Source organism: Nerophis ophidion, linkage group LG05 (genome assembly GCF_033978795.1).
Source record: "Nerophis ophidion isolate RoL-2023_Sa linkage group LG05, RoL_Noph_v1.0, whole genome shotgun sequence".
NCBI lineage: Eukaryota > Metazoa > Chordata > Actinopteri > Syngnathiformes > Syngnathidae > Nerophis > Nerophis ophidion.
The window spans coordinates 51,467,021-51,479,287 of NC_084615.1; the positions used below are offsets into that span (position 1 = coordinate 51,467,021).

At 37.5% G+C, this 12,267-nt stretch overlaps 1 protein-coding gene across 2 annotated transcripts; it reads right to left on the reverse strand.

Annotated features, from left to right (window-relative positions):
- Positions 1 to 9,619: 9,619 nt before the first annotated feature.
- tmem251 (transmembrane protein 251) lies at positions 9,620 to 10,618 on the reverse strand. Of its 2 annotated transcripts, none has more exons than XM_061901471.1 (2): positions 10,509 to 10,618; positions 9,620 to 10,175 (listed from the first exon to the last, which is right to left on the reverse strand). In XM_061901471.1, exon 2 carries the CDS (start codon positions 10,165 to 10,167, stop codon positions 9,817 to 9,819), a length of 351 nt encoding a protein of 116 aa, XP_061757455.1. In that variant the 5' UTR covers positions 10,168 to 10,175; positions 10,509 to 10,618; the 3' UTR covers positions 9,620 to 9,816. The 2 variants fall into 2 exon arrangements, with proteins under 2 accessions (XP_061757455.1, XP_061757456.1); XM_061901472.1 differs by having other exon boundaries at positions 10,451 to 10,583.
- Between the last annotated feature and the right edge of the window lie 1,649 nt (positions 10,619 to 12,267).

The following is a 12,267-nucleotide window of genomic DNA, read 5'->3' on the forward strand; positions in this document are numbered from 1 at the left end:
AACCACACCAAAATCACATAAAAAGCATAGACCAAACGAGTAATACACCAAACAAACCACATTAAACCCAGATTCCGATAGGTCTTAACTCATTCTCCTTCTATGCCACATCAATGTGGAATGCACTCCCAACAGGTGTAAAAGTAAGTGTATCTCTATATTCCTTCAAAACCGCTCTAAAACAACACCTCCAGGCAACTTCAACCCTTTACTAATACCCTCCATTCACATCCCATCTCCCCGGATTATAAATAACCTAATGTAAATAATCAAATGTACTTTTAATATATTTACTTGCTCTTATGCTATCTGAACTCACTATTTTCTCTGCTGGCTGTACATATCCTACTAAGTAAGACCTACACTGTTTCAATGTCCATTTCTCTGTTGTTGATGACTGAAGTACTGATATCAACCGAAGCTCTTCATCCCACCCCCCGGATTGTAAATAATGTAAATAATTCAATTTATATACTATGATGATTAACTTGTGTGATGACTGTATTATGCTGATAGTATATATTTGTACCATGAATTGATTAACATGGACCCCGACTTAAACAAGTTGAAAAACTTATTCGGGTGTTACCATTTAGTGGTCAATTGTACGGAATATGTACTGAACTGTGCAATCTACTAATGAAAGTATCAATCAATAATTTTAAAACTGATTTTATTTTAATATTTCGTTTTTGAACGTCTCATGGTTAACTTTTACCCCCCCCCCCCCTGCCTCACTTGACTCCCCTGACAGCATGTCACTGCCACCGTTAGTCAGATATTAAATACAATAAAAATTGCATGTGAAATTCACAGTGATAATTCCAAAAACATGTGGAAAGCAAAACTTAACAAAAAAAACTACGAAAAAGCTAGACTGTGACGTCATAGATGAGCGCAGGCAAGATGGCGGACTCCACAATTTCAGTCGTGCTTAAGACGAGAGACGGACAAACACAGAAAATAAACCTCAAAGTGGAGAACAAGCTAACATCTTTAACCGATGGAATTCACCAAGTTGCTCAGGAAGTCTCGCAGCTACTGAACGAACTAGTGGAGCTGGAAAAAGTCACCGGAGACCGCACATTTGGTGAGCACTTTTCATTTCTACTGTGGTGTTCTTTCTTTGATGGACTGACAGAAGCGTTGCAATGTTTGCAGAGATGGTAGTGAACACTGTTGATAATGTTGTAAGCATTTCACCAAACTTCCGCACTTTGCAAATGATACGTCATTTCCATTGTGCGCAAGCAATTTGTATATCGCAAGACGAGATTTTGTGGATGGTTTGGAGTCTAAACCATCCACAAAATCCACAATGAGTTACTGTCTAAACTTTAGACAGTAACCCATCCATCCATCCTTCCTTTCCTACCGCTTGTCCCTTACGGGGTCGCAGGGGGCGCTGGGGCTTATCTACATTATTATATTTTATAAATAGTAAACCAAGTTGTGGTAGTAGTTTGGTCAGTAGTTTAGTAGTGGATGTACACTGTATAGCAGTGATTCTCAAACTTTTTTTCAGTGATGTACCCCCTGTGAACATTTTTTTTTAATTCAAGTACCCCCTAATCAGAGCAAAGCATTTTTGGTTGAAAAAAAGAGATAAGTAAAATACAGCACTATGTCATCAGTTTCTGATGTATTAAATTGTATAACAGTGCAAAGTATTGCTCATTTGTAAGGGTCTTTCTTGAACTATTTGGAAAAAAAGATATAAAAATAACTAAAAACTTGTGTAAAAATAAACAAATGATTAAATTATAAATAAAGATTTCTACACATAGAAGTAATCATCAACTTAAAGTGCCCTCTTTGGGGATTGTAATAGAGATCCATCTGTATTCATGAACTTAATTCCAAACATCCATCCATCAATTTTCTACCGCTTATTCCCTTTTGGGGTCGCGGGGGGCGCTGGCGCCTATCTCAGCTAATTCCAAACATTTCTTCGCAAAAAAACAAATCTTTAACATCAATATTTATGGAACATTTCGACAAAAAATCTGTCAACACTGAATATTGCATTTTTGCATTTCTTTTCACAGTTTATGAACTTACATTCATATTTTTTTTAAGTATTATTCAATAAATCTACTTATAACGAATTTTTGAATTGTTGCTATTTTTAGAATATTTAAAGAAAATCTCACGTACCCCTAGGCATACCTTCAAGTACCCCCAGGGGTACGCGTACCCCCATTTGAGAACCACTGCTGTATAGTGGCTGGGGTTAGGGTTGGACTGATTTGAGGGCAATACTCAGTTATATTGTCCCGACTACAAATGAATAGATTTACATAAGTATTTAATAAATTATTTTGACACAAAAAACATGTATAAATTTGCGCCCATTGATTTGCAAAATGTGCACCACACATTATTCAAATATATAGCTGGAAGCAATTTGCAAAAAGATTGCGCATTGTACAAATTTGCAAAATGCGATTGCGCATTGTACAAATTTGCAAAATGCGGTTGCGCATTTTGCAAATTGCTCACATTGCTATTGTGCCTACAACAATAACACTGGCTCAACTATATGGGACTGGCAAATTAGATGCTCTGTAACCAACAAAACATGCAATAATGTTACTACTAATATAGAAGTATGTAATTGAACAGCATCATAAATGAAATAGACTTAGACTTAGACTTTGACAAACTTTAATGATCCACAAGGGAAATTGTTCAACACAGTAGCTCAGTTACAATGATGGAGAATGTTAGGATGGAAAGGACAATGCAGGTATAGACTAGATATAGCAATGTAAAATATAACATATCTGCGGATATATACAATATATACTTAATAGGTGTACAGTATATTATATATAAAGATACATGTCTATAACATATATACAATATATACCAATTACTATGTACAATATTACAGTATATGTGGCACCCCCATCATAAAAAAGAGAGTAAATCCAGCAGAAAAAAGAATATAGACATTAAAAACAAAGAGAAATAGCTGACATAGAGGGTGTCAGGTAATAGACAGATATCATCTATTGCTGTATGGGGAGTGATTCTACAGCTGGATGGAGTGCGGAATGGCCTGTCAACATGCAACAATATTGCTACTAATATAGAAGTATATACATGGAGAGCGTCGTGAATGAGAGCATGGCCTGTCAACATGTAATGATATTGCTACTAATATATTCCATCCATCCATTTTCTACCGCTTGTCCCGTTTGGGGTGGCGGTGGGTAGTAACGCGTTACATTTACTCCGTTACATTTACTTGAGTAACTTTTGGGATAAATTGTACTTCTACGAGTAGTTTTTATGCAACATACTTTTACTTGAGTATTTGGGGGAAAAAGAAATGCTTCTTTTACTCGTTATTTTAATCAATATTTTTACTTTTACTCCGTTCCATTTATCTACATTCAGCTCGCTACTCGCTACTTTTTTTTTAATAGATCTATTAATGTTTGTTTTGGTTAATGACAGAGCTTCAAAGTAGAATCTACGCATGCCTGCGTTTCACCAATCACATGCAGTCACTGGTGACGTTGGACCAATCAAACAGAGCCAGGCGGTCACATGACCCGACTTAAACAAGTTGAAAAACGTATTGGAGTGTTACCATTTAGTGGTCAATTGTATGGAATATGTACTGTACTGTGCAATCTAATAAAGTATCAATCAATCAAAAGTGTAAAGGAAAAAAGACACTTTTTATTTCAACCGTACTTCCCGTCAAAAGCCTAAAGACTGATCGCACAGTTCCTGTCTTCACAATAAAGGTGCCGCTCCATCGCGCCTGCGCTAACAAAATAAGAGTCTCCCAAAGCCAGCGCAAACAAGCTCGCAAGCTACAGAGTTTGCCGCCAATGTATTTATTGTAAAGTGTATAAAAACGAATATGGAAGCTGGACAGATAAGATGCCAAAAACCAACGACTTTCATGTGGTATTAGACAGAAAAGAGGAACTTTTTTTCTCCTTCATTTGAAAACGTGGACGTCTGATTCCAATCATTGCAAGTCATCAGAATCAGGTAATACACCAACTTATATTCTTGTCTTCATGAAAGATAGGAATCTATATGTTAAAAATGCATGTATATTCATTAAAACACCTTCAACATGTGAACAAAAATGGCAAAATAAATAAATATAAATTATATACTGTATATATAAAAGTATGTATAAATGTGTATATATATATATATAAATATATACATATATATATATATATATATGATATGTGTGTGTATAAATGATATGTGTGTATATGTATATATGAGGTAGATCACCTCAATTTGGTCATTTACTAAGTAATTGATAAACGTTGAAAAACTTATTGGGGTGTTACTATTTAGTGGTCAATTGTACGGAATATGTACTGTACTGTGCAATCTACTAATACAAGTTTTAATCAATCAAATCAATGAATGCCTACTGAGCCTATGGTGCTGTTAAGTTATTGTGGCTCAATGTGCCATTTTTAAATTTTATTTTAATGTACTATTATTTAATATATATTATTGTTTTAGTTGCTTAAGAGATATTCCTGGCTCTGAATTTGCTCATTGCTATTTTTATGTTTTTGTGCATTATTTGTTGCCGTAATCAGTTACTCAGTACTTAAGTAGTTTTTTCACAACATACTTTTTACTTTTACTCAAGTAAATATTTGGGTGACTACTCCTTACTTTTACTTGAGTAATAAATCTCTAAAGTAACAGTACTCTTACTTGAGTACAATTTCTGGCTACTCTACCCACCTCTGAGCCTATCTCAGCTGCATTCAGGCGGAAGGCGGTGTACACCCTGGACAAGTCACAGGGCCAAAAGAAAAATTTAAATGAGAAGCATTCGTTCCTTTTAGTTGCAGAATTCAGACCGCCATAAAAAAAGCCAACATACTCCATTAATGCTCAATATCATCTCATTTCAATGTGGGCAAGTTTGGGGTTGTTTAATTATGTTGCTATTGTCTATAAGTGTTTTTTTTTTTCTTGACGTCTTCCTGCTGTTTTGGGTATTTTCCTCAAAGACAGCACTGTTCTGATTTTGTAATGTATTTATTCTAAGTTGCTTGTGTACGTCAACCCTCAATGAGTAAAGACAAACAAGTACAAACCCTGTTTCCATATGAGTTGGGAAATTGTGTTAGATGTAAATATAAACAGAATACAATGATCATCATTTTCAACCCATATTCAGTTGAAATTGTTAAAAAGACATTTGATGTTCAAAATGATAAACTTTTTATTTTTTTTGCAATAATCATTAATTTTAGAATTTGATGCCTGCAACATGTGACAAAGAAGTTGGAAAGGTGGCAATATATACTGATAAAGTTGAGGAATGCTCATCAAACACTTATTTGGAACATCCCACAGCTGTGCAGGCTAATTAGGAACAGGTGGGTGCCATGATTGGGTATAAAAACAGCTTCCCCAAAAATGCTCAGTCTTTCGCAAGAAAGGATGGGGCGAGGTACACCCCTTTGTCCACAACTAAGTGACAAAATAGTCAAATAGTTTAAGAACAACGTTTCTCAAAGTGCAATTGCAAGAAATTTAGGGATTTCAACATCTAGGGGCCATAACATCATCAAAAGGTTCAGAGAATCTGGAGAAATCCCTCCACGTAAGCGGCATGGCCGGGAACCAACATTGAATGACCGTGACCTTCGATCCCTCAGACGGCACTGTATCAAAAACTGACATCAATCTTTAAAGGAAATCACCACATGGGCTCAGGAACACTTGATACATCTGTTTGTGCAAGTTAAAGCTCTACTATGCAAAGCGAAAGTCAGTTCTCAACAACATCCAGAAACGCCGCCGGCTTCTCTGGGCCCGAGATCATCTAAGATGGACTGACGCAAAGTGAAAAAGTGTTCTGTGGTATGACGAGTCCATATTTCAAATTGTTTTGGGAAATATTCCACATCGTGTCATCCGGAGCAAAGGGGAAGCGAACCATCCAGACTGTTATCGACGCAAAGTTCAAAAGCCAGCATCTGTGATGGTATGGGGGTGCATTAGTGCCCAAGGCATGGGTAACTTACACATCTGTGAAGCCACCATTAATGCTGAAAAGTACACAGGTTTTGGAACAACATATGCTACCATCTAAGCGCCGTCTTTTTCATGGACGCCCCTGCTTATTTCAGCAAGACAATGCCAAGCATCATTCAGCATGTGTTACAACAGCGTGGCTTCGTAAAAAAAGAGTGTGGGTACTTTCATGGCCCGCCTGCATTCCAGACCTGTCTCCTGTGTGGTACATTATGAAGCGTAAAATACGACAGCGGAGACCCCGAACTGTTGAAAAACTGAAGCTCCACATAAAACCAGAATGGGAAAGAATTCCACTTTCAAAGCTTCAACAATTAATTTCCTCAGTTCCCAAACATTTATTGAGTGTTGTTAAAAGAAAAGGTGATGTAACACAGTGGTGAACATGCCCTTTCCCAACTACTTTGGCACGTGTTGCAGCCATGACATTCTAAGTTATTGTTTGCAAAAAAAAAAATGTTTATAAGTTTGAACATCAAATATCTTGTCTTTGTAGTGCATTCAATTGAATATGGGTTGAAAATGATTTGCAAATCATTGTATCCCGTTTATATTTACATCCAACACAATTTCCCAATTCATATGGAAATGGGGTTTGTACATGTAGGAAATTAAGGGGTTTACCTTGCGTTTTTCTGGTATCCTCAAAAGGGTTAGCTTGTATTCATTAATTATGACATTTTCTCACCCTGCACTTCAAGAAAAATGAAACTAATTTACAGTGGGAACCACCAAAGTAATCATAAATGTGAGGCAAGAATTTTTCACCAGCTCCATCAATGCTCCTTTATAAATTACATACAGTTAGAGTCTGGCGATATGAGAAAAAATCATAATATCATGGTTATTTTTTTGGTTCATATTAGTCGACATCGATATGTTTCAGGGATTAAATTAAATCGCTATTTTCGTCATGTTTACCGTTTGTTATAAGCCTGAGCAATATGGCCTAAAAATCAAATCTCAGATTTTTTTTACGAAAAATTTGATTTACGATTTATTTCTCTACTTTTTGAATAAACCAATGAATACAAATGGCAGAGAAAATTCCAAACAAGTTTTGCTTTTATTTGATAAAAAACTAGTAGTTTTAAATGACATTGTATACACTGCATCTTACTCTTAGCAACATTCAAATATACTGTATTTCCTTGAATTGCCGCCGGGGCGGTAATTAATTTAAAACTTCTTCTCACTCCTGTGCTTACCAAAGGCATGCGGTAAAAGTAAGCATGCGCTAATTATTTTAAAACCTCTGTTCACTCCGGCACTTACCAAAGGAATGCAGTAAAAATTTGAGTGTGATGTAAGCTTGGACCTTAAATCCTACTGAAAAGCTCTTAATCTTCTTCCTTTTATGCGAATTCAAATTACCGGTATTGAAATCAGCCTCCTCCATTTTGAAAATGATGACAGGGGAAGTGTCACTCGTGACGTCACGAGTTTGACCAGGCGGTAATACTAAGCATGCGCTAATTATTTTGCGAAGCGAGTTTGACCCGGCAGTAATTCAAGGCAGGCGCATACTATATGCCCTGCGGCAATTCAAGGAAATACGGTACATAACGTTGTTCTTTTTAGACCAGATATAAATTGTACTTAAAGGTGGCGACTTGTCTAGGGTGTACCACGCCTTCCGCCTGTGTGCAGCTGGGATAAGCTCCAGCATTCCCCGCGACCCTGTAAGGGCCAAGCGGTAGAAAATGGATGTAATCATTTTCAAAGAACTAAATTTAGAGCTTCCCTTGGGAGGAAATAATTTTGCTTGAATAGATAGAATATGTATGCAAAAAAAATTTAGCATTGCACATTGCATGCAAATAAATAAACTCCAGTAAATCAATAAAGATACTAACAATAATTTAACAGTAATAAAACTCAATCAGATCAATAATGTGTGAACTTAAAACCTTTGTCTTGAATAATAATTATGTAACTAAAACTATAGTATTTTACTTTGTATGCAAATAAATAAACGAGTAAAACATTAAGATGACTATATAGTTTTAGTTAGTGGATAAAGGCAGGCTCTTCCATTAAAGTAACCTGGGCTCCTTGTTAGTGTTACTGATGTTTAAAAAAAATAAATGTACACTTCTTTGCACATGCAATGATTGGTTCCAGCATCCCTCGCGACCACAAAAAGGACAAGCGGTAGAAAATGAATGGATGGTTGCACATACAGTATATCACTATATTGATGATTAAATACATTAGAATTTCATGAAAATTTTGCAAGAGCTCACACACATACAAGCTGTCCGGTTTGGATGTGCAGACCGACTGTTTTAGTGATAGCTCTGTGCATTGTTCTCCTTTCTCATCACACATGGTACCTTGTGTAAATGATTCCACCACAGCAAGCTGCTTTTAAGCAGGAGTTAGTTGTTGTTGTTTTGTTTGCCTCGTAATTTCCCCCACTCGGCTCGATGCTGTTTCAGATGCTGGAATTATCATTTGCAACAAAAAACTCAAAATGTATTAATAAAATCGATCCAATGCCCAGGCCTATTATTTTACTGTATAATATCTATACACTACCATTATTATTTTACAAATGTCATCTTGCTCACAGATCTTGGGCAACACACATCCAGAAGTGGCGCCATTTCTCCTTAGATTGTGTAATGGATAGATGGCGCTACGCTAAAAACTACAACTTTCAAACTTAAACGAACCATAAACTCACTTCTGACATTTCTTTAAGTTTATTGTGAACATTTCACACTTTTTGTTGGCTATAATCTGTCCTATTTAAAGCCTCCAACTTCTCACACTTCACTCAGCCAGGTCTGATGACAGAGTGAGACCTCCATTTCACCTTGGCTACATATTATCTTTGTGCTAAATGACACCGAGTGTTGATGTCGCTGCAATCGTCTTTAGCAGGCTAGTCTTACGTCTTCTACGACGCAGACAAATTGATGTTCAAAATTGTGTCTTATTACAATTGAACATTTTTTTCCCATGATATATGTCAATATTGTTTTATCCCCAAGCCTTACATTTATTGAATTGTCACCATAAGTTTCCAAATCGACTCATGAGGTTGCCAAAGACTCCCACTTCTACTAAGTACACACAACAAAATGATACAGCATGCAATACAATATAACTTCTACAGATACAGAGTTCTGATGTTCGGTATTGTGGCCACTGATTGGCTCAGTCTCAAGCAACATCCAGTCTCTCCTTTACGAGCGTAAACATGACTATTAAGAGTGTTATGTCTAGAGAGTTGTCAATGTTTAAAACCAGATTTAGTTTTTTTGTTCTCTATGAAAAAATAAATGTATGATGAATAATTCCTACTGCTGTATTGATTTGAATGTGCCGCTGTTAGATATCGTGACACCCTCTTCCTCTGCTGCAGAAGATGAAGATAGCGAAGACGATGGCGAGGCAGAGAAACCGCAAAACTCAGACCTTCCATCATCTGCTAAAAGATGCAAAATGTAGCAGCTGAGAAGCGCTAAGCACTTTTTGTCTCAGCTTCTGCACTAATTTTTCACTGTCATTTGTGTCCCACAATCACCCTGTAAATAAAAAAAAATGGAATGGTGAGTCAAACTGCCTTACATGTCTTTTTTTCTCATTTTATTGTGTGATCAAATATCAAATACAGAAGATCATCAAATGAAGTTCGCTCTTCAATTCCAGCATGTCAGGTAAGACAAGGCGTGGTCCTTTACACCTCAAAAACATTTTTGCTGTAAATGTCCTAAAAATAAAAAGATGTTTCACGACGTGTCCTTACAGATGTTTGAGTCACGTGTCAATCAATGGCGAGATGCTGTGATTGGACGGTTTGCAGAGCAGAGATAGGCAGATGGGTAGGACGCAGTAGCCGATGGCCCGAGGGTTTGTCCTGGTGCAGGAGAAAATGAAGAGAAAGAGTTGCATGTAGGGCAGCAAAATGGCCGTCACCCAGATCCACATGGGAAGTGCTGCCAGGCGAGCATGAATGCTTTGAATGGGCAAAGAAGACGGTCCGGTCGCACCACTCCGCACATGCTCCAACTTAAATCGCTGAACGTCAAAGACGTGATGGACTGCAAGCAGGCTCACAAGAAGGTAGAGGGCCATGCCGAGCCATCCCAGCCGCTGGCGGAAATTCATCCTCCATGCTGTGAAGAATGTAACAATGTGTCACTATTATAATACATGTTCAGGAGGCACACGTCACCAATATGGAAGGATTACTATTGTACTTATAAGTACAAATGGAATGTATTTGGATTATTCACTCGTGTAAACGTGTAGTATTGGCATATTCCAATTTATTCAACGTTGTAACTAAGACATATTTGAAGGGGCCAGACGCCATGCTTACAAATGGGGATTAGAGCACCAAATTATCATCCATATAATCTAATTGTGCTCTTATTTAAAATCGACTCACTCTTTTGCTTATAAGCAGCTTGTTCATCTTTCAAAAACAAAAAAGTGAAGTGACTTACTCTTTATTTACTTAAGCAATGAAATGTCTGCTGCTGTTGCTGCTGTCTCGTACTGCCCAACATGGTCGCCGCGCACTTCCTATTAAGTCACGTGACGTGTAGAATTTGCGTAAATCTACGATGTGGCGTCATCTTGTGTACAAACCAAGTACTACAACAAGCGCTTTGTCAAAATTAACGTTGTTTTTTTTTTTTTTTTCAAATACCCCATCTCTTGTTGTTATTCTGCTTTGCAGACTAAAACAAACATCTCAACTAAACTAACTTTGTCACTGAGCGTGGCGCTTATCTTAGTCTGTCCAGTGCCCCAGTGCAATTGTAAAAACTTAGCCACAGATCACAACATCATACATTTTGAACAAACCGTATTTTACCCAGACTATTTAGTCTCTCAGGTGTTGTGTTTACCCTTTGGTAAAATATGTTGCTCGGACCATCTCTCCGGCAGGGCACCGTAAGCAGACGCATTAATCAACACTAATGATGCGTTCACGGACCATCCATCTATTTACTACCGCTTAATCTTTTGATTGATTGACTGATTGATACTTTTATTAGTAGATTGCACAGTTCAGTACATATTCCGTACAATTGACCACTAAATGGTAACACCCGAATAAGTTTTTCAACTTGTTTAAGTCGGGGTCCATATGTTAATCAATTCGGGGTCGCAGTCAGACGTCCAAAATGAGTTGTGCAATATATGCTAATGATTTTATTTCAAATAAGTTGTTCAATATTATATGTCAGTTTTGTTTAAAACGTGTTAGACAATTTCCTTTTTTATCGCGTCCTCTGACGCGACAGTCCACCTTCACGTGGGTATTTTCCTCTGGTTTGAAAGAAAAAGGTCCATTAAAACTGAACTGATGATTCTGAATGTATAGTTGCAGTGTAGACAAAGATGTCGTAGTTGTGACTGTCACTTTTCACAAAAAGGTAAATATCTACGTCTGCGGTTGCTCCTCCTGGAGACACTGCGCCCTAGTGTTCTGGAAGAGCATTACACGTGTGGCGCCACTCTCAACAGACGAACTATGATCAAACAAGACCAAAGCTCCTTGACGCGAGAGTATATTGTGACTTTATTACATATATTACTGACCAACATGCACGAATTGATTAACGTGGACCCTGACATAAACAAGTTGAAAAACCTATTCGCGTGTTACCATTTAGTGGTCAATTGTACGGAATTTGTACTGCAATGTAGCCAATTGCATATTAGATTCACCATTTGCATTCAGCTATAATTCGATACTAACTTAACCACAATTCAAGCAACAGTGCTTTATTTTGTATAGCCTTCCAATGGACTGTTTTAATGTCCATGTACAGTCACTTATATCAGGGATCTCAGACATGCGGCCCCCAGGCCAATTGCGGCAGGCGAGACGTCATTTTGCGGCCCCCACCTTAATATGAAAATTTAATGTTAGTGGGCCCGGGTGTTTTATATGAATGGCGCTTGACAGCGTTGTGTTATGTGGGTCCAAAATGGCTCTTTCAACGTTCTGGGTTGCCTACTGCGTTAGTGGAAAAGCGGCAAATGAGTGAAAACGACAGAAACGTTGCCACGGAGACAAGGGTTTTCTTACGTGCCTGGCTGAAGTCACACTGCGACACCTGTCCGTCAGCAGTAACTGTCCCCGATAACCTGGACCCATTCAAACCGTTATTTGTTCGTTTTTTTATTGTTTAATTTGCATTGCCTCACACGATGAACACTACATATTAGGGGGGTGGGGAAAAATCGATT

Coding starts and splice junctions, on each gene's coding strand:
- tmem251 (XM_061901471.1), bottom strand. CDS start 10,167: ATGAATTTCCGCCAGCGGCTGGGATGGCTCGGCATGGCCCTCTACCTT.